Consider the following 26,203-nt stretch of genomic DNA (forward strand, 5'->3'; position numbering starts at 1 on the left):
TAGTGAAAAGAAATATAAACTACTTTTGAGTGACCGAGTAGTTCGATAAGGACTCTTGGGTATATTACTCAAGAGGTCGTGAGTTAGAGTCTTTTCTTGGTTGATAATAAGGGTAGCTACTAGAGTCTTACCTGGTTGATAGTTCCAAGGTTTCAAGGGATTAATTGAGGTGTACGTAAGTTGACCCGAACATCCCCCAATCATCCAAAAAAAAAATATATATATATATATATTGGAAATATAAGCACAAAGGTAAACATATAAACTTTATAATAAAATTTATAATATAAAAGTTAATACAATTTATAGTATTTATAGTCAATTGGACTAACCAACGTAGATAATTTGTCCAAAATTTTTGAATAGTTAATTTTTCCAATCAGTCAATTTTAAACTTATGAAGAATCATAATCATTTTAAAATTATTAAGTAATATTATACATATAAGATATACAATAATTTCTCATTAATTACTCTAGATGAAATCGTGTATTACACAACAAAGCAATGGCCAATAGTAGAGATAAATGGATTAAACAAACTAATAGTTTCAGCGTTCTGGGCCTGTTTAAAGCCCAATCAGGACTTTTCATGGGCCTAGAAATTCTTTTTTAAACATGCAATTACATTTTGTATTGCAAATAAAATGAAATTATTTAGAATCAAAATAAAAAATTGAACGATTTCATCTCCAAGGTTAATAATAAACTCATATTAAAAAGGACAAAATTAAATAAATAAAAAAAGGATTTAAATTTAATTAGTAAATATGCATGCATATTTACAGTTACACAATTACATGAACAAGTCATTAATTAAAGAGGTGAATTTAAAACTTTCACCTTCATTAATCAATTTCCCTAATATATAAACTTTCAACACATCTTTGGAATTCAATATCTTAAACAACTTCTAAAAAAGGAAACTTAAATCTTAGTCTAATTACTCTTGATTATTTATACTGAAATTAATTAACCTCAAAATTAAGGCTTTAAATTGTTACAACTCATGCAGACATCCAAGAATATGACTAACACTCGTTTGAGCTTCAAGCTCAAAATTATTATTCTGACTTGAGAAAGATGGCAAATTGTTGGGGAAGGGAACCAATTGTGAAGCTAGTAAATTGTCCAAAATTTTCCAATCAATATTGTATTCGCCACCATTGTTGCTCTTTTCTTCTTCACCACAGTCTTCACTGGTTAGAATGTTGTTGCTGTTATGTTGCAGGTGGCCTTGATCTTTCGTAGCGAAACTTGTCGAAAGAGTAGGGCTATCTAGTTGAGGAAGTTCCATGAGTTGATTTTCCATAAAAGTTTGATTATTAATGGGAAAATAATCTAGGTCAGAAGGAGAAGCAAAAGGGTGTTGAGGAAAACTTGTGGGTTGATTGGGATGATGATGGTGATGATTAAGCATAAGATGATCAGAATTAGATGATGATGATGGAGGTCTGAGATAGTAAGCATGGTTCCAAGCTTCATAGCCTTGCCTCTGATTAGGGCTTGGCTTTTTGAATGCCCTGCACACCACCCATCCTTCCTCCTGCAATCACCATGCATGCATCAAAACATTAGTTTATATTATATAGACTTCGTCTCTCTTGAAGATGTTCGTGTTCAGACATAATTTTTTGTCTTGGAAATTGTAAAAAGTTGTTTTTTACTGTTTATTAAAATTACTTGATATGTTTATGCATCTGTACCAAGGAATTACTTGATGAAATTACACTAAGCTTTCATTTTTTAAAAGAGGATATTTTATGCATATGATAAATATGTTAAATGAAGGAATATGTTGAAAAGATAAAAAATTGTTGGAAGAAAGAGTACTAGTTTAACTTCCACGCATGCATCTGAACAGTTAATCACTTTTCAGTGGCTTTAATCAGATTAATTTGTCCTTCTACAAACGCATGCAAAGTCAGTCAAATACCAGTGCATGCTTAAATGATCTTTGCAACTGAGATCACTTTTTAATTTTTATCATCCAAAAATGTGATACCCTTTTTGTGCTTCTATTACGTATTCCTTAATTAATTTCTCTAATTATATGAAAGTTATGATAATGAAAATTGAATTGAACTTGCCTGAGGAGGTCCGTTTTCAGAAGTTTGAAGCCGATATTCATGCATGATCCAATCAGATTTCCTTCCATTTGGTGCACGTCCCTTGTAGAACACAAGCGTCTTCCTCATTCCAATAACTTTGTTCTTGGAAAGCACCGCCTTGTCCCTTCCAGTTGCCTTCCAAAACCCGGCAGCAGTGGCTCTATTCGTCCGAGTTCCGGTCGGGTACTTCCTGTCTTTGTGACTGAAGAAGTACCACTCGTTCTGTTCATCATAGCCTAGATTGCATCTCGCTGCAAAAAACAAATAAAGAGAACTTCAATTCGGGTAAAATTTCATATCTTTTGTTGCAATTGTTAGGATACTGTGACTCGTTTTGCTAGATGTTGTGAAAGTTAGTTTTAAAAGGTAATACGAGTTAGGAATAGAAATAAGATTGCTATCAAGACGATAATATCGTTAAATATTGTGTCTCGATATTTTCTGTTTGTAAAAATCTTCTAGCAGCCTGCAACAAAGAAAAATGTGTGCAATGTGGAATAAAAACAAGAAAGTGCTTCCACTGTTGACAAAGAAAAGTTTAAGTACTTTTTCTGATGTCCCTTTCCGTTTTATCTAAACGTTTGAAACCAAGAAAGCTGTGTGAAATCAACTGGCATTAATGATATAATACCAACTTTAGTTTGAAGATATTGATATACAGTGGCAGCATTATTAATGATACCTTGAATGTCCCATGGCTCTATTTTGTAGAGGTCAATGTCGATGATAACATCTAGATCAATTTTCAAGGAGTTAATCTTTCGGTTGAGGTAGTAGCCCACGAGTTCTTCTTCTGTTGGGTGAAATCTAAAGCCGGGTGGCATACACGATTCCAATTGATCCATTGATGAGCTTAATTCTCCTGAGAGAGAGAGACAATAAGAGATTAAACACCAATATATATATATATAAATGAGAGAGAGAGAAAGAGAGAGAAACATGAAGACCATTTTTAAGGTTTTAGCTATAGCCATGCATATTGCTTGTGTTGTTCGTTATCTAGTTGGCTCGATGCATAAAAATAGCCTTAAAGTTTCTTTCTTTTAGTGTTTGCCCAAAATCTAAGACAACTTATTAGTTTAAAATATGACACATGACTCTTCGATGAAGTGACAGGACCACACAGCGTTCTGGGCCTGTTTAAAGCCCAATCAGGACTTTTCATGGGCCTAGAAATTCTTTTTTAAACATGCAATTACATTTTGTATTGCAAATAAAATGAAATTATTTAGAATCAAAATATAAAATTGAACGATTTCATCTCCAAGGTTAATAATAAACTCATATTAAAAAGGATAAAATTAAATAAATAAAAAAAGGTTTTAAATTTAATTAGTAAATATGCATGCATATTTACAGTTACACAATTACATGAACAAGTCATTAATTAAAGAGGTGAATTTAAAACTTTCACCTTCATTAATCAATTTCCCTAATATATAAACTTTCAACACATCTTTGGAATTCAATATCTTAAACAACTTCTAAAAAAGGAAACTTAAATCTTAGTCTAATTACTCTTGATTATTTATACTGAAATTAATTAACCTCAAAATTAAGGCTTTAAATTGTTACAACTCATGCAGACATCCAAGAATATGACTAACACTCGTTTGAGCTTCAAGCTCAAAATTATTATTCTGACTTGAGAAAGATGGCAAATTGTTGGGGAAGGGAACCAATTGTGAAGCTAGTAAATTGTCCAAAATTTTCCAATCAATATTGTATTCGCCACCATTGTTGCTCTTTTCTTCTTCACCACAGTCTTCACTGGTTAGAATGTTGTTGCTGTTATGTTGCAGGTGGCCTTGATCTTTCGTAGCGAAACTTGTCGAAAGAGTAGGGCTATCTAGTTGAGGAAGTTCCATGAGTTGATTTTCCATGAAAGTTTGATTATTAATGGGAAAATAATCTAGGTCAGAAGGAGAAGCAAAAGGGTGTTGAGGAAAACTTGTGGATTGATTGGGATGATGATGGTGATGATTAAGCATAAGATGATCAGAATTAGATGATGATGATGGAGGTCTGAGATAGTAAGCATGGTTCCAAGCTTCATAACCTTGCCTCTGATTAGGGCTTGGCTTTTTGAATGCCCTGCACACCACCCATCCTTCCTCCTGCAATCACCATGCATGCATCAAAACATTAGTTTATATTATATAGACTTCGTCTCTCTTGAAGATGTTCGTGTTCAGACATAATTTTTTGTCTTGGAAATTGTAAAAAGTTGTTTTTTACTGTTTATTAAAATTACTTGATATGTTTATGCATCTGTACCAAGGAATTACTTGATGAAATTACACTAAGCTTTCATTTTTTAAAAGAGGATATTTTATGCATATGATAAATATGTTAAATGAAGGAATATGTTGAAAAGATAAAAAATTGTTGGAAGAAAGAGTACTAGTTTAACTTCCACGCATGCATCTGAACAGTTAATCACTTTTCAGTGGCTTTAATCAGATTAATTTGTCCTTCTACAAACGCATGCAAAGTCAGTCAAACACCTGTGCATGCTTAAATGATCTTTGCAACTGAGATCACTTTTTAATTTTTATCATCCAAAAATTTGATACCCTTTTTGTGCTTCTATTATGTATTCCTTAATTAATTTCTCTAATTATATGAAAGTTGTGATAATGAAAATTGAATTGAACTTGCCTGAGGAGGTCCGTTTTCAGAAGTTTGAAGCCGATATTCATGCATGATCCAATCAGATTTCCTTCCATTTGGTGCACGTCCCTTGTAGAACACAAGCGTCTTCCTCATTCCAATAACTTTGTTCTTGGAAAGCACCGCCTTGTCCCTTCCAGTTGCCTTCCAAAACCCGGCAGCAGTGGCTCTATTCGTCCGAGTTCCGGTCGGGTACTTCCTGTCTTTGTGACTGAAGAAGTACCACTCGTTCTGTTCATCATAGCCTAGATTGCATCTCGCTGCAAAAAACAAATAAAGAGAACTTCAATTCGGGTAAAATTTCATATCTTTTGTTGCAATTGTTAGGATACTGTGACTCGTTTTGCTAGATGTTGTGAAAGTTAGTTTTAAAAGGTAATACGAGTTAGGAATAGAAATAAGATTGCTATCAAGACGATAATATCGTTAAATATTGTGTCTCGATATTTTCTGTTTGTAAAAATCTTCTAGCAGCCTGCAACAAAGAAAAATGTGTGCAATGTGGAATAAAAACAAGAAAGTGCTTCCACTGTTGACAAAGAAAAGTTTAAGTACTTTTTCTGATGTCCCTTTCCGTTTTATCTAAACGTTTGAAACCAAGAAAGCTGTGTGAAATCAACTGGCATTAATGATATAATACCAACTTTAGTTTGAAGATATTGATATACAGTGGCAGCATTATTAATGATACCTTGAATGTCCCATGGCTCTATTTTGTAGAGGTCAATGTCGATGATAACATCTAGATCAATTTTCAAGGAGTTAATCTTTCGGTTGAGGTAGTAGCCCACGAGTTCTTCTTCTGTTGGGTGAAATCTAAAGCCGGGTGGCATACACGATTCCAATTGATCCATTGATGAGCTTAATTCTCCTGAGAGAGAGAGACAATAAGAGATTAAACACCAATATATATATATATAAATGAGAGAGAGAGAAAGAGAGAGAAACATGAAGACCATTTTTAAGGTTTTAGCTATAGCCATGCATATTGCTTGTGTTGTTCGTTATCTAGTTGGCTCGATGCATAAAAATAGCCTTAAAGTTTCTTTCTTTTAGTGTTTGCCCAAAATCTAAGACAACTTATTAGTTTAAAATATGACACATGACTCTTCGATGAAGTGAAATTCCATTTGTAAAAAAATAAGGTTTATACATATGTTTCTATTTTTTTTATATTTTTAAATAGTCTAGATAGTTTTAAATAGAATCCTAGAAAATTTAGATTAGACGCAAACTACAGGTCCGACCATTCGCAATCTCGGACATTATAGCTAGCTACCTAAGCTCTATTATGTCAATGATAAAAATGGTATGATAAAATGATGAAATATAGAATTATAAATGTGGGATCCAGATTGGTGATGCATGTGTGGTTTAGTAAAAAAAAAAAAAAAAAAAAAATTTATGGCAGACCAATAGTGGAACCCACCAAAGAACAAAGATTTTATCTCCTAAGAAGAAGTAGTTAAATGAAATTAGGTAAAGTATATTGAACACAAAAGTTGGCCGAAAAGCTTGACTTTGCTGGCACTAGCATGTTCTTATGTTTCTTTGAGTGCAGTGCACTCTGTGCGCTCGTGGATGTAGAAAAAAGTTATAATTTTACACCCGCCACATGCTAGCTATTTCGGCAGCCTCAATCACTCTAAATATTGACACTATTCACTATGCAAGCCACGATCACTTTTCTCTTCACTATTCAACTAAGCTAATTATATTAATGCTCCTTTAATAATCCTCTACATATCTTGCTCCTGTACATGCATGGCTGGGTTTCAATATGATCTAAAACTATTAAATGCATGCCAAAGTTTCAAGCTACAAAACAAAAAATGAGAAATAATGGGTTATTAGTTTCATAATGAACAATGGGTTCGGTCGGAGTTGTCTTAAAAAAAAATGTTTCGACCACTGTTTTCGCCGAGAAAGATAAAAACACCTCTCTCAATATTGTATTGCATTAGTAGGAGAGGTGGTTTATATATTCGGACGCTTGTCTTTGCGTCGGAAGAAAGCTAATCTGGAAAATACATTTTTCCAGTATTGTTTATGCAAATATCACAAACCCTCATTTCAGCTTAGAAAGACTCCATGCGGATCATTTACATACAATATTCGCAGATGGATGGCTAAATTTGATGCCGAAAGTGCATGACAATGAAGATATATATACATATATACTCACCTTAGCTTGTGTTCTTTTGCGTGAAAGAAAGAGAAAGGAAAGGAATGAGATCAAAAGCGATGAAGCTTTTGGAAGAATGTTTGGAGATGGAGATGGAGATGGAGATGAAGATGAAAGTGATGAAGAGAAAGAAGGAAAGGAATAAATATATATACAAGTACACCAAGTAGATGTTATGTTAAAGAGAGGATGGAGAGGGACATTGATTGCGCGTGGGGTGGCAGATAGATGAAAGCGTTTGTTTGGACGGCGTGTGACACCAAATTTTCACGCCACTTCCCACCGCTATTTTGTGCCCTAAGCTTTAAATTTCTTTTCTATTTCACTTCTACTCTCATCTTAATTAACAAAATTACAAATCAATTAATCAACATCCATCCACACATTCTATCTCTTCCCACAATCCAGCTTCTCTTGTCTGTTTGGTGCGCCGCCCTTCGCCACTTGGCACCCCTCATTTTTTGACACGTGGGGTTCCATGTCAGATTCACAACCTGTCTATATCCTCAAGCTAATCATTTGTGTTCTTAGAAAAATAGTTTCCCAGATGAGTCCCGCTTAAGCTAACACTTAAGAGTTAGTGTTAATTAGTAGCTTTTAATTGTTAATTAGAGGTAATCAATAACAACTGTTGCTTTGTAATTAGCTAGTAATAGGTTATTGTTTTGTGTGGATTTGTTAAAAAAATTAAAAGCAAAAAAGCTATAGAATTCTGGGTTATATTTAAGTTTGGAACCTCGAATCCCAAGGGTATATTTCTTAGCAATTAATTGTAGAATTAAAAATTTCATTGGTTTGTTTAACACCGATTTGGCGATTCAGAAAAGTTACAGACACGTTGGCCCCTTTTTTTTATTGTAAAGCTTATCCTGGTGTTAATGACAGGCATCATCAAATAAATAATTTATTCTGGCTCATTACGATTAAGAATATAATTAATTAGATAATCAGTGGGTTAATAAAAAATGAGAGCCATTTCACATATACAATAATAATAATATGATTCTTCACTAGAAGTTTGGGAATCTAGTTTGCGATAAACCTATTAGTACCACAAGAAAATTGTTCTGTGATGGACGAAGTTTTCTTTGACACCTGAAAGAGCATCGGTATATAATATTTCTATTGATACAATGAGATATTTCTATTGTGTATTTCTATTGACACAATGAGACACCGTAGTCCTTTAAACTTTTCTTTGATGAAACTAGCATCGAAAAACATAGCTACAACCATGCAGTGTTAAGATCTGATAGTATACTAGGGTTATAATTTCGTCTGTGGCTCCATTTGAGAGGTTTGGAAACACTGAAGGAATGAATTTGATTGATAATGAATAAATAATCATAGACCATATAAAATTCTGATGACATTAGCTTAGATATTTGTGTTCATATAGCTAATAAATATTAACAAAATGACAAATTAAAGGGGTGTTCTATGCATTTTGGTCTTTGTTGTGGTAGGCAAAAGTCACTCTTGTTTTATATGCATGGGGACCTAACTTTGTACACACCATTTGCTTAAACTCAATTTGTTAATTAACTCTAATTAATCAAACTTTTCTGCTTCATAACCATATGGATTAATATGACGTACTTCAGTCTCCACTCATCTTCAGACTACATCACAAAGCATCATCTTAATTACTTCTTCTGTACATTTTAATTTACAGCTAATTAGCTAGTGCAATTCACGCAATGTATAGTAATTAAATACACAATATTACTGTTCTCACACTACAAGAAAAATATGCAATCAATTCCGCTGCCACAGGAGGAACTCCACAGCCAATATTGTCGAAAAAAATTAATCCGAGGTACCGCTAATTTATGCGTCAAATACATCTATTGACACGATTTGGGTTTATTCCGACGAGTTTGTCTCGTTGGGGAAGGCTGTATTTCTTGTAGTGTCTTTTTTTTTTTTTTCCTTTTAATCTTATTGAAACAGTTAGGGTTTATAAATTACTTCGGCAAGCTTAATTTGCATGCTTTAAGATAAGATGATAATAGGTTGAGTTGTAATATTATAGCAAGTCATGATTCTCTAACCATCACTAGATAATTTAATGGTAAAAGAACAAAAAGAACTTTTTCAAGCTTCTGAGTTTGAATATCTTTAAACCTTAATTGAGGTAACAACTGGAGGATTATCCAGTTAAACTTAAGGTGTGTATAAACTAGTATGAACAGTCCGATGATTAAAAAAAAAAAAGTTATGATTTTCTAATTCACTGCTGAATACTTTTGAAAATTTTACACTAGTTGGGTGGTGGAGCTACAAAAATGCAGAGGTGTTGACTTTGGCTCTCTTAAAATTAGAATCTCCATTAATTGAAATCTTCAACGCCTAAGCAGTTCCTGTGCATTGAAATTTGTCGTTTGTTAACTTTAATTACCTTAGGAGAGTCCACTTGATTGACTGCGTCTTTCTTTTCGGTTCCACTGAAGAACGTAGTTATCTAGTTTACATTATTATCAACTGTCAATCATCAGCAATATTAATCTCCAACTCAGAATCCATACATTCATCCCCCATCACTATCAATATTTACTATGATTCTTTCTGAGAATTTCAACGTATCGAAACCTCCTTGGTTGGTCGGTCTCCATAATTCAACCATATAATTCATGGTCCAAATTTAAAGTTAAACCTCACAAACTTTGACGAATTATATATATAATATATTTTTCTATCTTATGGTCAATTTTATCAGGAAACCACATATTTTATCACTATTATTATTGATTAGTATATATAAGACATTATTTTAGTTCCTAGTAACTATATATATTTCCGACAGGACAAATATATCGTATTCTCCATAAGCTTTATATACGTATATTCATTTAGTAAAGAAAAAAAAAAATTATATATGCATATATAACTATTTTATTTTATCGAATAATTATACAATATCAAAAAATTTCAAGTATGAATTTTTTGACATTTTAACATATAGAATAGGAGTAATTGGTCAATGCTATCTAATATATAACTATCATAAATACTGAAAATATTCCGGAGTAAACTTCTTGAATTTTTTAACAGGTGGATTAAGAGTTAATGCCTCATCATTGGTTAATTAATAACTATTTTAAATTTTATTGAACAACGATGTAGATTCAAAAAAAAATTCATGAGAGAAGTTCTTAATCTGTATGTTACAAGATTCTAGTGTGTCTCTACCTAAGAATGAATAATACAAGCAATTAAATGATACATTAATTACTGCTATTAAATTTATTTATTTATTTATTTTAAAAAAGTTTGTATGCTAAGCAACAACTTCGTTTGACAGGTCCCATTTCATTATCCAAAAATATGATGAACCTAATCTGATTAAATCATCACAATCTGATGCGATCTACCGACTTTCCTCTTTTATAAATTTTTTAATTAATCTACAACTCTAGACTACTCAATGTCCAATGTTGTACGAGAAAATGACCCCTTTCTCATTGGCCACATTTCTATTTCAAATTGATTAGCAAAAGTTAATTACATTTTTAATTAATTAATATTCTTAATTAATTTGGATTGCTCTTCATCATCATTTCATTTGGAAAACAGTTTTCTAAATAAATAGAAGAAAACAAAAGAAACTATTATAACCATTAACAGAAACAAGACAAAGCATAATGAAACCTAAATAAATATAAAATTCAAAGAAATCAGAGTAAGAAGAAGAAGAAGAAGATGTGATTATGGGAGGCGTGGAGAAGAGTTGAAAGAGGATATAGTGCTAGATTCTGTATTAGTTATTAACTAATTAATTTATTATATAAACTTGGAAAGCGATTCTTCTAATTAGACTCTTGACGTGCAATTTGCTCTTAGTTTGTTGCTTTACTGTGGGCGAAAGAGAGAGAGAGAGAGAGAGAGAGAGTAAGAGTATTGATTAATTAATTAATTAAATATAAATTAGTATTTGATGTAATCCATGAGTACTTGAATTTCCATGCAATCAAAGGTAAATTAATTTCCGATATTCACTTTTAATACACTCTTAACTAAATTAGTTCTCTAATACTCAACCTAATGAATTATGGTTCTCTTTTTATCTAAATTAATTAATGGAGACATCGGAAAAATGTGAAGAGTCTTACGATGCTATAATACATTGTTGTAGACTTCTTCTACCAACGACTTTTGTGTTCATCGATAGAATGAGCATCAGTATAGGTCATAATTCTTATGGTGATCACTCTTATGAGTATTTAGAGATTTTATAATTTATCTTGTTTATTATGGAATTTAAATAGCTTATTTGTTTTAAAAAAAACAAGGAATACCTATAAATGTAGTTGATTATTTATTAACTACCAATACTTTGTATTTTGTTTAAAGAAAAATCACAAGATTCTGAATTGAAATTAACATTACATTATGTATAGTCTATTAAATTATACCACATCTATAAAATACTTGCATATATCTTATATTTTAATATACAGATTAATAGGGCAATAACAATAATACTATTATATTATGTCACTTAATCACCTACTTACAAAGTTTTTATACAAATTGAATGCAATTTTTTGTTTCTCTGCTACCATGAATTAAACCGAGCTAATGGGGAACTTGACAAATACTTATTTTATATAATTCTTTTAAAACTTTATTACCCAATTCCCAATTTTTTTTTTCTTCTAATATATGATTTCAATGTTAAATTACTAATCTTTTTTTTTTTTTTTTTTTTTAATGATCGGGGTTGTTCAGGTCAAGTTGCACGCACCTAAGTCAATCTTTCGGGACTCTAGGACTACGAGTCAGGGAAGAGCTTCAGTAGTCACCCCTATTAACAGTTGTGAGGACTTCGGGAGACCATTTTAGATTCTCCTTACTCTTTTATTATCAAAGAGACTTGAACTTGAGAAACCATGTTAGATTCTCTTTTGTTCATCTAATTTATTTCTTATCACGTTTTAGTAGTGATTTGTGTCCTTTGATATGATCTACTCTAAGCTCACTTTTAAGACTAAATGATTTCACTTCATATACATACATGCATGCTATTATAATTAACCATAAAGTGAAATTAAAATTTTCTTTCATTTTACTCTTCAGTTAAACTTTAAATCTGCAAAATCATAATAAAAAATCAAGAGGGTGTGGCACAAGAAGAGCCTATCAAAATAAAGTGGATGGCTCTAGCTATCAAAATATCTCAAAAAGAAATCTAATCAAACAAACCATCACAGTGTGAACAAGTTGCGCCAACTCTATTTGGAATCAACTTAATTATAATGCTTCATAATAATATTAACTATATAGGATATATATATAATATTTATAACAATTATGACGACTTTATATGATTTTTTTTTTTATAATATATGATTTAAAATGATCGAATTTTGACATTACTGTTGGACATAATCATTCATCGGATCATTTCCCATCAATTGATTGATCGGCTTCTTCTTCATCTTCTTGCTGTTCCATTCACATTGTGCAAATTGGTTCAACCACATTCAAAGATTCGTTTTTCATTTACAAATTCGATTCAGATTCTTAATCATTCATATCTTACTATAAAATTTGATTTAAATTTTAGCCATTAGTTTTGGTTAAAATATATAGAGTGAATGATTATAGTTTATGCATAAAATATATGTATCCATGTTCTAATTCCTTTTAAAATCCTTGATTACGTTAATTATTGTCCATTAATCGTTAAAAGATAAAATTTTAGTCGATTTCAGCTTATTCTTTTAACACTCAGCTTATAGTAGCTAAATATCAGAATTTTTTTTTAAGGAAAAATGTAGATATTCGTAAATGAGCCTAAATAACATATTATGAAAACTTCACTGATTTTTTCTTTTATATTAAAAAATATGCTTCTAACTCTCCTTGCAAGAGTCAAAAGGAATTAATGCCATTTTTTATATGTCTTTAAGGTGAATTTGTTGGAAAACAAACTTTTATGAATTGTTATCATCTATTTTAATTGAAGGTTTTAACATACAAATTAAAAGCGAGCGAGTGGTTGTTACTTTCACGAAATGAAAAATTAAAAATCAGTTACCATCACTCACCTTTGATCTATATGATAAAAGTTTCATAATATTTGTACCTATAATTTTCCCTTATATATATATAAATTGTGATAATATAAAAAAAAAAAAAAATGATGTCATATGTTATAAATATGAAGTATAAAGTGAGTAGTTAATGGTGTCGGACTGTTTTTCCCAAAACAAAATGGTTGATGATTTGATATAGACGTCAGAAGCTTAGCTGATGTTAACGTTTCAACTTCAAGTTGCAAGAATATTTGATTGATAATTGATTACGGTTGGATTATAGTGTTAATGTGATAATTAACACAGTAATTCCCATCAAGTAATCGAGGTTTAATTTAGTTAAGTAAATGTCATGTCATGTCAATATCATGGCCGGTTATCGAATTGCCTTCATCATTCTCAGACGGCTCTACCACTACCACCCCACTGTGATTCTCTACAGTTCTTCTGATTTTTGACATCTTAGATTTTGTCATCAAATTTATAGTTATCTTTCATTCCATTCTTCGAGTACAGCCTAATAGATTATATCCTATGAAAAATATAACTAATTAAGAATTAATCAAATGAAATAATACATTTTAAAAAGAACTTGCAACAAAGCTCTGATTTTAGGTTTTTCTAACCAGAGTAGATACGTTATTATCAAATATCTTAAAATGTTTTAGAAAGGTCACTTAATCTATCTTTTTGTTGATACTGTGATTTACACCAATCAGAAGTATATAGATTCCGTGATGAATCTTACGTACAAAATTGTATGAAATCTGCGATCTGATGCAAGATTAATGAATGAATAAAAAAACACACACAACAAAGGATTTTTAAAGTGGTTCGGATGTTAGGTGTAAATTCTACGTCCACTATTTTTATATTGGTTTCTTTGTTTTTCTATATACAATAACGACTTACATAAAGTATGAATGTGACGTCAAAAGAATATCCCTTAATTTGGGTGAAAAGTCAGCTTATATTATAAATAAAGTTAACATAAAATGGAATGACATGTAGTGCGAATCCATGCCCCTGTGTTCAAGTAAAAATTTAGAATAACATGGAAGAGCTAAAAGACATTGAATTCCTATTCATTTATTACTTGGTTTTATTATTATTATTATTATTATTATTTATTTAAATTTGAAAGGTTGAGAATTCTCTGTCCCCTTTGTTGCAGAAGCAAGCAATGTGAATAAGAGATATTAAAATAAATGTCAACATTTATTTCATGAAAAAGACGTCACAAAAAATATACATATTGGATAGTTATAAATAAATAAATTAAAGTATGTAAAACAAAAACAATAATATATGGAAAACAAAAAGTTCCACAAAGAAATTGGGGAATGAATAGAAGAAGAACTATGGGTCTTGTTTCTAGACAAGGTCTATTTGTAACATACACACAACATTTATAATATAAGATTATAAGATTCCTCTAATATATGATGGATAACTTTAGAAATCTAAATCAAAAGTACTTATAAAAGATTAATAAACAAAAAATGTATTCTAGTTTTGACAAATGAATTCAAAACAATAACACTATTCATCTTAAAATTTAACGTGAATTTCACGTATATTTATTAATGTACAAAAGAATGAACATGGAGCTTATCTTACAAGGACGGAAGTGAAAGAGTTTGCTTACACAAAAAAGAAAAAATAGTGAAGCTTATACCCATTAACGTACACGTCTCATTATATTTATAAAAACCCAGTAAAAGCTCTTATCATAAGATGAACCTAATTCAAAACCGAAAATGGAACCCTTAGAAATAAAAAACGAAAAAAAAAAAAATTAACGTGTTCTTATGATACAAGGATGGAAGTAGAAGGGGGGGTTTTGCTTAAACGAAAAAGAAAGAAAGAAATAGTAGTGCAAAGCAAGTAAGTGGGGGTGTGTTATTTGGGGCGGTTTGGTGGGACTACAAAAAAAGAATAGTTTGTGTTGTGGGCGTCCCTTGTACATTAATGAAAAAACAAACTTTTCAAACTCCAAATAATAATATATTCAAAAAATTCTATCTATTTATCTCTATGCTTTATCAACAAACCTTCTAGAGGCTTTACTCTTTAGCCTAAACTTATTATTGAAATGATATATTATTACTTGAAAGAATAGTAGTGAAAGAGAAAGATATAAAAGAGAGACGGCTTAATCAAGTTTGATAATGACTTGTCTCCTCCACACACATTCATATGAGATGGCTTTTTCTGTACTGTGGGGTTTTCTTCATGTATTTCTTTGTCTTATTGATTGTCTTCCTTGAGACAATTTTTTTTCTTCTTTTTTTGTTTTTTTGGGTTTTTTTAAAATGCATTTGCGATGTTGTGGGCTGCTGGAAGGACGACTTGGACGAACACATGCTCTTCTACCTGTTTCAGTTGCTCAAACTTGAATATTGCGTGCGTTGTAATAAGACACCTTTTTTTTTCCTTTATTTAATATTCAGAAACCTTTGTATGAGAAATATAGTAAAACCTTTCTATAGTTATAATAATGAGACTAATTAATTTTATTATTATGAGAAAGTTATAATCTTGGGACTAATTAATTTTATTAATATGAAAAGGTTATAATTTAATGAAAGTGTAGTCACAAAAACTTCTTATTTTATAATTCATATTTTAGTAGTACAGTATTAAGATTTTCATTTATGTTTTAATAGTATTATGATTTCAATTCAGCGCTTCAATTACCTACTATTTAAATGAATAAAAAAATCGTGTTTTAGAATTAGCAAAGATAAGTGTTCTTGATAAAATTGTAAATACAGTTGCTGCATGGTTAAACTGATGTGAAGCCATAGACAATTGCTAATTGTTTTAAGCTTTACAAAATTTAGACCCTGATGTCGATGAATTACAAGTTATAAATAAAGTGGATGAAAAAAATCAAAGAGTCATTGTAGAATTAAGTGATCAGATTTGACAACTTCACTACACTAATTGAATAGATATTAATGTCTTCCTTAATCATTCAAATGAGCAACAAGTCATTTATGCTTTAATTAAAGAAGAAATCATTGTCACAATTACACAAGAAAAGAAAAGAAATAATCATGAGGATGATAGTACGGAAATCTAAAAAGTTTCGTACTAAGAAGCTCCAATCATACTTGAGAAGCTATAAATATTTTGTCTTCAACAAGAACATGAAGTTAAAAGATGTGATAACAATTCTAAAGCATAAATCATTCTCTTAAACAATTTTAAATAAATATTTTATTTCATCTTAAACCTTTAATGTAACAAATATATATTTTTCTTTTTTGGTAATATACGTATAATTATTACTATGTGGAGGTAACTTTCTCTAAGATGAGAATTAGAAAAATCATAACTTATTACAACGTGAAATTTATTCTTATTTATAACTATCTCAAGTTGAGAATATAATTTTTATGACTATATAAAATTTATTCTTATATAGAGTATTACTATGGAGAGGTTTTACTATAATAATCTTTAACTGTGTAAGTATTTATAAAGTAGAAAAAAAACTATAAATCTATTCGGTTAATATGTTAAAATACTTTTATTTAATATTCACGAACTGTCAAGCTTTGTATAGGAAATAATAATCTTCAACCGAGGTATTCATAAAGTAGAAGAAAACTAGAGACCTATTTGGCTAACATGTTGCATTGTAACAAGATACTTTTATTTAATATTCACAAATTTATGGACCTGCAATCACCAAGCGGTATAAACACAAGGCTAAAACGGGCAAAGAAGGGAATCAAGTTGCGGCATAGGTGGCCAAGATCAACATGAAGGACAGCAAGGGAATCAAGCTTTGGGACAAAGGGCCAATAATCAACATGAAGGACAGCAAGTTGCAAGAAAGGTGGCCAGGAATTAATACGAAGGACAGGTGGTGCAACAGGTGGCCTGGACAAGTGGTCTAACAGCAGGACCGTCTCAAGAACATTTATGACCCTAAATAAGAATTAATTTAGGGGCCTTCTAATAATATAAGCATATATTAAAAAAAATATATCAAATTTCTTTTCTTGTCTTTTGAGATGTAAAATCATTAGGAGAGGTGGACGATAATCGACAGACTAACTAGGTCAGGTTGGTGGGGGGTTTTGGAGAGTAGATGTTGAAAAAGTGATGGGTGGTGAAATAGGTAATTTCCAATGCCTGGATTGGCCAGAAAATGCTTGAGAAGTCGCAACCTAAAAGGTATCGGTGGCCGTTGATTTGACGGAGTAAACGAATGAGTTATGATAGGGATTTTGGTGAGAGGGTTGAGGGGAGTAAGATGGTGGTGTCAAGGAAGGCCAACAACGCCAGGTACATGCTGAAAATGTCGAAAATGGCTGTCGTGCACGGTGGAGTTGGGTTATGAGAATCGTAAAAAATCAGTCAAATCGAGCGCTATCAAGGTTGGAAAAACACTTGGGAAAATGATAAAGTGATGATTCCAATCAATTTTGGTGAGAAAATTGATGAGAATCAGCTCCAAACGGCTTACGGTGAAAGAGGGATGGAGATAATTTATGTGAATGTCCAAATTTGGGATAGAATTGGGGTTGAGTAATTTGAGACGTGTAAATGACTATTTAGCCTTTTATTGTTAAAAGAAATTTAATGTGTTAATTTAGGGGTGTAAATTAGAATATATGAAACTAGAGGTACAAACTACTATTTTATCAAACTTTGGGTGGGAATATATGTAAAAAGTTTATAATAAATTTGGACATTTTTGGCTTTTTNAATCATGAGGATGATAGTACGGAAATATTAAAAGTTTCATACCAAGAAGCTCCAATCATACTTGAGAAGCTATAAATATTTTGTCTTCAACAAAAATATGAAGTTAAAAGATGTGGTAACAATTCTAAAGCATAAATCATTCTCCCAAACAATTTTAAATAAATATTTTATTTCATCTTAAACCTTTAACGTAGCAAATAATTTTTTTTTTTTTGTAATATACATATAATTATTACTATGTGGAGGTAACTTTCCTTAAGACGAGAATTAGAAAAATTATAACTTATTACAATGTAGAGTTTATTCTTATTTATAACTATTCCAAATTAGGAATATAATTTTTTATGACTATGTAAAATTTATTCTTATATAGAGTATCACTATAGAGAAATTTTACTATAATAATCTTTATCTGTGTAAGTATTTATAAAGCAGAAAAAAAACTATAAATCTATTTGGTTAATATGTTGCATTGTAATAAAATACTTTTATTTAATATTCACAAACTGTCAAGCTTTGTATAAGAAATAATAATCTTCAACCGTGTAGGTATTCATAAAGTAGAAGAAAACTAGAGACCTATTCGGCTAACATGTTGCATTGTAATAAGATACTTTTATTTAATATTCACAAACTGATGGACCTGCAATCACCAAGTGGTATAAACGCAAGGCTAAAAGGGGGCAAAGAAGGGAATCAAGTTGCGGGATAGATGGCCAAGGATCAACATGAAGGACAGCAAGGGAACCAAGCTATGGAACAAATGGCCAATAATCAACATGAAAGACAGCAAGCTGCAAGACAGGTGGCCAGGAATTAATATGAAGGACAGGTGGTCTAACAGGTGGCCTGGGAGATTGTGGGGATCGGAGGAATCAACATGAAGAATGGGTGGCTTGACAAGTGGCATGGGTAGTTGTTAGGAATTGTGAATAAAAGACTAGGAGGTGTGTATGAGGGTATTATGAATATTTTGGGAAAAAAGGGTATGGGAAGGTATTGGCCCTTGAAGTCCAGCTAGCTCTTTCTTATTTCTGCATTGTTCTTTTTGTACTAAATACGTTTTATGAGTATATTAATACAAGTTGTCTTTTTATTATGTTAATTGATTGGTTGGATTATTACTTCTTGTTATTTGTGGTTGGAAACATTGTGTATTGTTGGAATTGTGGCTGTTTTATTGCTTTTATTTTGTGTTGAGAGCGACAAGATCAGAGGTACTTATCACAAACCGTCGAGCTTTGGATAAGAAACAATAATCCTTAACCGTGTAGGTATTCATAAAATAGAAGAAAACTAGAGACCTATTCGGCTAACCTGTTGCATTGTAACAAGATAATCGGCTAAATTATTGTAAGCTACCCATAGAGAACACTAGTATCGAAAGATATTTTGCTGCTGACCTTATTATGTTAACAGGTTTGATAACAATAAGAGGAGTTAATTTGAAAAACAGGCAGAGAGTTAACTTCCTATTTTCCCTGGCAAGTATTTACACTTTTTTTCTTTTTCTTTTTTTGCTTGGATCCTTGAATATCACAATGTATTGAAAAATAACCCAAAGAGAAGTAAATTACAAGGGCTTTTGTCATTAAAAAATGTTTAAGTGATACTTTTGAGTGACAATATTTTGTAGTGACAATATTTTGTCATTTACAGGACATATCTTCAAGTAGAAAGGTTCTAAACTACACCAGTACAGATTCTAAAGATGGAAATTCTTGATAATCTACCTCGATATTTTTCGAAAATATAAAGCTAAAAGATATGAGAACATAACAGAAGTTACATATAATAGATATGAACCCACAAAATTCATTTGAACGAATGACTTAGTTTAGGGTATATTCCAGCCAAAACTCCTGTGCAAGTTAGTCACCCATTCATGGCCTAGAGGAAGTTCCTCTGAAAAGTTCCTGCAGAAAACCGGGAAGTCAAACCCTGAGTCATGTTTTCGGAATCAAGTTTTACATTTTGCCTCCCAGCAGTGAGGTCATTCTCACGATCCCAAGGCTTCCATGGATGTTGGCCAACCCACTCTTCTTTCTGTGTTGACTGTTTGGACTTTTTCTTTGTACGACTTCGAGCTTCTTCTTGGTGCTTTTGAACCAACGATTTTGAGCGTTTTTCTTTGTTGTATTTATCCACCAAATCTGCATCTGCGCTTGACCTTTTCTTTTCTTGTTCATTTGAAGCAAGTGCAGAAGCTTCATTGTATGCTTCCAAATAGCTGCATGTGACACAATAGTAAAATTAGGAAATATGAAATGTAAGTAATTACTGCAAACTAAATCAATCATTCTTAACATCAAAAAATTCTTACTTCATCTTTGCTTTCTGAGCTTTGTCAGAAGGGGTATCAGTCCAGACACTGGTATCACCACGACCTTCTTTAGTTCCCTTGCTGAATTTTGTTGATTGCATAGTCATGCCAGGCTGAGAAGAAAGAATTGGTAGTTATTAGAAAGGGCATTCAGATTTCGAAGAACAATAATAGCTAGGCAAAAGGAATACAGAAAAGTCTTACTTTCCTCTCAGGAGGTAGCGTTGTCATCCATTCATCCCTTTTTGGTGCCGTTTTAACTTCTAATTCTGCCAAGAGCTCATCATCACCCTCCATTGATATACCTGCCAGAGCAACAGTTTTTTACTTACAAAGCTTAAAGATTAAGAATAAACAATCAAAAGTATCATCAGTCCACAAATTCCGTTTCTCAACACCATGAAGCAAAATGTGGTATTTTATGATCATCAATTGAAAGTACTTAAAACCATATAAAGAGCACTGCCTGTACCAACATAGTACAGGCATCACATGATGCAGAATAAAAAAAGGACTAAATTTCATTATGTATTTCAGAGAGTACTTTACTATAGGAAGTTAGAGATTTTAGCCTTATTGTTAATTGTCGTTAAACTTGATTTTACTAATTATGTTTTCTTATATTATATTTAGCAAGACGAATATACTAATTATGAGGAAAACTGGTTTTCTACCCTCAACGAATATTTTTGAACCATATCTCTACAATAATTTGGTCTTTTAAGTTTTTTTTTTTCGTGACCTTGTCACTGCATCATTCAGTGTCATAATCTTGTACCATCTTACTAGTCCTCTCTAGCAACTACTCGAATAGACTAACAAGTTTTCCATAAATAAACAGCGAAGTGGATCCTCCAGTTTTGTACAAAAATGCAAAAACAACAAGTTTCTTGTATTTTACACCTGAGAGAGGCAGATTTGATGTCATAATCAGTTAAAAGGACACTCCATAATGGCACAAAAAAGCTAACCTTGCAATCTTCTCCACTGAGCAGCTTCACGCATTGCTTTCAACTCAACCTAGAGAATCAGAAAGCATGTGTATTACATGTAAGCCATTAAATAACTCCTCAAACTATATCAATGCCAGTACATCAACAAAAAATGCAAACCTTAAATGCCTCCTGTTCTTCCTTGAGTTTAATTTTCTCGTCCAGCACTTTACGCTGCAACAAGCAGAAAAGACAAGAACAAATAAACAGATCAAACAGAGTCGTAATGATACCAAGCATATTAACAATCAAAGACTTCACCAAACCATATATTCAATATACCATATCAACAATAACAAGCGTATGAAGACAGCGTAATTTGTTTTTTCCTTCAAACGGAGAAAAAAACATGTTGCTTAATTTACAAATTAAGGATCACATTTGCAACATCATATATATATGGAAGGCAATTTGTTTTATGAGAGCATTACATTATTAAGTTCTAGTCAGCAGAAGACAACAAACCAACGGATTGCAAGTTTGCAACAAATCAAAGCCTACGGATCCACTAAAGGGTGACAACCCTTTTGTGTCAATGACTTGTAAATCAACTCAAACAGCAATGAAAAAGAGTGTGACAAAAGACCACTGCTCCAGTGCAATATGCTTGAGTTATGCAGCATTTTCTAAAATTTACAAATGGCACAAGAAGAAGATATGAGGTACCCAATGAAATAGAATGCTGAGGTTCTCTCTGCTCTCCAGTTCCAGCCATAGATTTAACAACTTAGGCAAAATCAAGCTGACAAAGACTCGTTTATTAACTCAGCAAAACCCATTTATGAAAAGCTCCTACATCAAATCATATCAATACTTAAGCAACTTTACGATAGCTTTAAAGATTATGAATAATAATCTGAATATAGATACTGATCTCGTAAAGCGGTTAAAAAGAGAATGATCCAACAAAAGGACATATCCAGTTGGAAGTCTCTCTAACTCAGTTTTACGGTTTAGTTGTAAAGAGATAAACATGAAAATTCACACGGCTTTTGATGTAAAAGCAGGACACCATTCTGGAGGTTTACATGGCAAAGCCGCATGTATCCCTTATTAATTATCATGGATACCTTCCACAAATTATTTGAATTTCTAATATTGGAGTTAGACAAGTGATGCCCTTTTTCTGACAAATGTTATTCAGATAACTGGTACTGATTTCTCAAAAGTAGTCCCTCTCTTGGTTCTAAACCCCTTATTATACATTTGATATTAAATAGAGATAGTACTTTGACAAAAGAGGAAGTTCAAGGGCTGGAGATGTGTCTAGAACCTGGCAGATTAATTTTGCCAGATATTTCAGCAAACCACAGGATTTGCACTGAAAAGCTTCTGATCATTGATCAAAACAGAGTTTCAAAATCATAATGATCATCTGATTCAGTGATTGACTCTAAATTTAACTTGAATAAGAATTATCTAAGACTGTTTGTGTAAGCATTTTTCTCTTTCTTTTACACCAGAGAAAGGAATGCTGCAACACCCACAAAGAGATGAAAATCAATATACAGAGTTTCATAAAATTGTTTTTAATCCAACATTAACTCAGAATTGCAACCAGTTTTCCACGCATTGGTGATGAATCATGCCAGAAGGAATTTTTCTTTCTTATATTTTCTCTTTCAGCTTAAATTTTGACAAAATAAATATAATTTCTTCTGTGCATCCTCAGGTTTGGTCATTGCTGTTAAGGTAAAATTACACCTCCATATTTGAACTGTGATTACACTATTTGTTTACAAGGGAACTATCTATATGCAAATCCTACAGCAAAACTGGGGTACCCTACAAGCCAAAATGCCTACAAATATCCAATTATTTAGGATCAGTCAATCACGTAAGAAAAATCAGGTACGAAACATCTACGCATATTTATACCACACCCAAGGCTCATTCCATCACCATATAGCAATCAAGATATACTAATTACTGCTGACACTGAAGCGAACGACAACAAGATTAATCTATGTGCCTAAAGTCAGACTAATTCTTCGATTCAAGCAATTAAAAAATCCCAAATAACAAAAAAATAAAAGAGATTTAAGCAAACAAAGACATCTTTATCTTCAGACAGAAACCATGGCAGCATGAGAAACTCACCTTTTCTGGATCCTGTATTTCTTTAAAAGCTTTATTCAATATAATGAAAGCTTGGTGTGCTTGAGGATGAGGGCATTTGTCTGGGTGAACCAAGAGAGAGAGCTTCCAGTACCTGGTGATATCATAGCACAATTCTTCAACAATGTACACTCACGAATATGATGGAAAGATTAGGTAACAGCAAAACATTATGTTCATTAACTAAAACAATGATGGCAGGTGACTGCAACTCAGTTTTCATTATGTTAATAGAATAAGTCATTACTCAAATTGCCAGAAAAATTTTTTGTGGGGTATGATTCACTCCCAAGATTTAATTTTCTGTTACTATACTCGTAGCATTGAAGTAGAAACACAGACGTTAGATAGGGGCAAAATTTTGCTGGTAACAAAACTGTCGATGAAAATATTCCCTGAAAGCATCTTTGCATTATTTCCATTCAATTTTTTTAAAAACATTGGACAAATCATAAAGCAAACACCAGGGGCGGTCAATGTAAGCCATACTATTTGCAACCTATGACTCAAAGTCATGACAAGAAAACTTTCCTGTCCTTATCGTTGCAGGGCAAAGATATTATGACATTAATCACAGATATCAAAACTCACAGAAAGCTTGGAACTAGCTCCTTTTTCCCAGAGCGCAAAAATTTGCAAGAGCATGATTGGTACATATATAGTAAGGTAAAATCTATATTCAATCAAATGTAATCAGCGCCTTACTTTTTCTTTATATTATTAATTGGCGTATGTTGGTTTGCTCCGATCACATCATATGGGGAATCACTCAACTCCCATAATTCTTGTCACCTAACCAAAACAACATGAAAAAAAAAAAAGATTACTCATGCTTAAAAGATCTATTTAATGGACTAATCAACATAGAATACTATAAAAAAGAAAAACCTCTACAAAGTATTAATACAAAACATTCTAATCATATGCAACATGCATAAAGTAAAAACCTCTTCGAAACGCTCTGCCTCATTCGCTGATTCAGCTTCAGCAACCACTGCAGGTGGTGGTGGTCCTACAAACAGTTCAGTATCTTCCTCCAACTCAGCTTCTCTGAAATTAATTGTCAGAAACACCAATTGGAGTTACAACAACAAGTATTTATATTTTCATACGACAAAATAGTGTACACTGTCTACCCCAGGAAATCCAAAGATAGAAACCTAAATAATCACAGATCCATATGAAGCATCAAAAGAAAATATAATATAAAAATGCACCTGGCTCAGCTTGGGCTTCATTTAATTTGCTGCTGCAGCAAGCAACTCAGCTGATGGCATTTCAGGGCCAATCACCCTGCAAGGAGAGCAAGACCATCAGTTATTTTTAGCAACTTCTAAAGAGCATAATGTGTACCACAAACAACTGAGTCATCATATACATAATGTGATGGACTTGCATGCATTGTAGCTTTTAATCAACTACTATTGTTTTAGATTGAGTTTTAAAACATTTTTATTAGTATTTCAAAATAAATCCAAAAGCTAAGAACAGAAGTCTTTTCATACTTGATACTTGTTCACAATGGAGATATTGCAGTGAGTGACATAAGTTTTGCTTTTTTATAAACCCACCTGTGCCACCCAAACAGCCACAAACCTAAAATTCTTAGATATAAATCTGAAATTCAAACAAGTTATAGAGGATTTGTTACACTAGCTATCATCTTCTTCTCTTTATTTCCTATCTTCTGAGACTGTATAAAAGCTTCCTACTAATTACCAGCCAAGACAAAACACTTCCACTCAACTCCAGCTTCCTTTGGCAACTATAGCTGGCTGCATGAGGTCTGGTTTAAGGACCTAATTCCTACATTTCTCGACAACTATTCCCACAATTGAAACATTCAAAGTTCAGCCCACTATAATAGCCATTTATTAAGCATGCACAAGCTATATACAAAAGAAACTTCATGCGGCCAAACATATATCAACCAAATGTCAAATCCTTATACATTGTGATTTTCAAGTCAAGTAACATAATCCTATGTCACCTTCTTTTAGGACCAAGATCATCCCTTGGACTTGGCATCTCCAACGACTATCATCTTTTCCTTGTCATATCTTCAGCCTCCGGTAATTCTGAATGTGCTCGTTCCACGACGCAGAAGGATCAACTTGCTGTTCTTTCGAATTCATATGAGCCTGAATGATGAATCCAACAACACCAAAACCGGAGGAGCATTTGCCTGCCTTAAAAACACTCCATCCCCACTCCCCTTCAAATTCAACGAAACAAACAGCTTCCTCAAACGCTTACTCAAAGACCTCTCAGTATCCCTCGTATGTCAACTGCTTGCCCGTCATCAATCATTTGCAGGAGCTCAAATATCAAAAAAGAACAATTTTTGAGTAAAAAATTATTATTTTTCACAGAACAACTTCTGAAACTCAAAATTTACCTGTATCAAATCGCTTCCAACGTTAGCGAACTCACTTAGCATATTACGCACAACTTCTCGGGCACCATCCTAGACCTCTCTGTTTCGGAATCCGACCCTGACAAGTCATCAGTGGACCATGATCCCTCTTCCTCTTCCCCTCTCTTTCAATTTTTTTCTGCTTCTCTCCTTTTCACTCTCCCTCTTCTTCCTCTTCTCTCTCTCCCTCTCCCTCCCTCCTCGAGCTCTCGTCCCCTCTTTTCCGTTCTTTCCGGTGTCTCCGCCCGCTTCTCGGCGAAGAATCGGATACGTCAGATCTGGAAGGAGAAGAAGACGATGAGGGCGTGTCATCCTCGCGCTTCTTCCTGCTTCGCTTCCCCATCTTTGATTTGGCGAACACCTGAATAGAAGAAATTAAGCTAAGATTTTCAAAAATTATTACGCTACGGTTTCTGAGTTGATATCGTATTTTATGCTGAGTTGATTAGGATTTCTTAACATGAGTTCGTGGGGATGAAAGCCGTTCTGTTTCAGCGAGGAAGGAGTTTTTTTTTTTTTTCCTGATGATTCGTTGAGGGGCAAAATAGAGATACTAAATTGTTTTAGGGCTATTTTTGTCTTTAAACTAAAAGTGCTACAGTAATTTGGTTATAGTCTTA

General features: G+C 32.5%; 2 protein-coding genes and 1 pseudogene across 3 annotated transcripts; all 3 read right to left on the bottom strand.

Moving 5' to 3' along the window:
• Positions 1-862: 862 nt before the first annotated feature.
• On the bottom strand, positions 863-3,143 carry LOC116113998 (NAC domain-containing protein 30-like). Its single transcript, XM_031400148.1, has 4 exons — positions 3,058-3,143; positions 2,793-2,972; positions 2,090-2,361; positions 863-1,545 (listed from the first exon to the last, which is right to left on the bottom strand). Exons 2-4 carry the CDS (start codon positions 2,953-2,955, stop codon positions 1,000-1,002), a joined length of 981 nt encoding a protein of 326 aa, XP_031256008.1. The 5' UTR covers positions 2,956-2,972; positions 3,058-3,143; the 3' UTR covers positions 863-999.
• A 401-nt stretch (positions 3,144-3,544) lies between these two features.
• Positions 3,545-7,078, bottom strand: LOC116113997 (NAC domain-containing protein 30-like). 2 transcript variants are annotated; one of them, XM_031400146.1, is made up of 4 exons: positions 6,969-7,078; positions 5,475-5,654; positions 4,772-5,043; positions 3,545-4,227 (listed from the first exon to the last, which is right to left on the bottom strand). In XM_031400146.1, exons 2-4 carry the CDS (start codon positions 5,635-5,637, stop codon positions 3,682-3,684), a joined length of 981 nt encoding a protein of 326 aa, XP_031256006.1. In that variant the 5' UTR covers positions 5,638-5,654; positions 6,969-7,078; the 3' UTR covers positions 3,545-3,681. The 2 variants fall into 2 exon arrangements, with proteins under 2 accessions (XP_031256006.1, XP_031256007.1); XM_031400147.1 differs by lacking the exon at positions 6,969-7,078 and adding an exon at positions 5,740-5,825.
• A 12,240-nt stretch (positions 7,079-19,318) lies between these two features.
• LOC116114000 lies at positions 19,319-25,975 on the bottom strand (annotated as a pseudogene).
• Between the last annotated feature and the right edge of the window lie 228 nt (positions 25,976-26,203).

Source organism: Pistacia vera, unplaced genomic scaffold (genome assembly GCF_008641045.1).
Source record: "Pistacia vera cultivar Batoury unplaced genomic scaffold, PisVer_v2 Contig698, whole genome shotgun sequence".
In the NCBI taxonomy this organism is placed as follows: Eukaryota; Viridiplantae; Streptophyta; class Magnoliopsida; order Sapindales; family Anacardiaceae; genus Pistacia; species Pistacia vera.

Coding starts and splice junctions, on each gene's coding strand:
- LOC116113998 (XM_031400148.1), bottom strand. CDS start 2,955: ATGGATCAATTGGAATCGTGTATGCCACCCGGCTTTAGATTTCACCCA. Junction 2,362..2,792: donor AGAGCCATGGGACATTCAAG/GTATCATTAATA, acceptor TGTTTTTTGCAG/CGAGATGCAATCTAGGCTAT. Junction 1,546..2,089: donor CTGAAAACGGACCTCCTCAG/GCAAGTTCAATT, acceptor TGGTGATTGCAG/GAGGAAGGATGGGTGGTGTG.
- LOC116113997 (XM_031400146.1), bottom strand. CDS start 5,637: ATGGATCAATTGGAATCGTGTATGCCACCCGGCTTTAGATTTCACCCA. Junction 5,044..5,474: donor AGAGCCATGGGACATTCAAG/GTATCATTAATA, acceptor TGTTTTTTGCAG/CGAGATGCAATCTAGGCTAT. Junction 4,228..4,771: donor CTGAAAACGGACCTCCTCAG/GCAAGTTCAATT, acceptor TGGTGATTGCAG/GAGGAAGGATGGGTGGTGTG.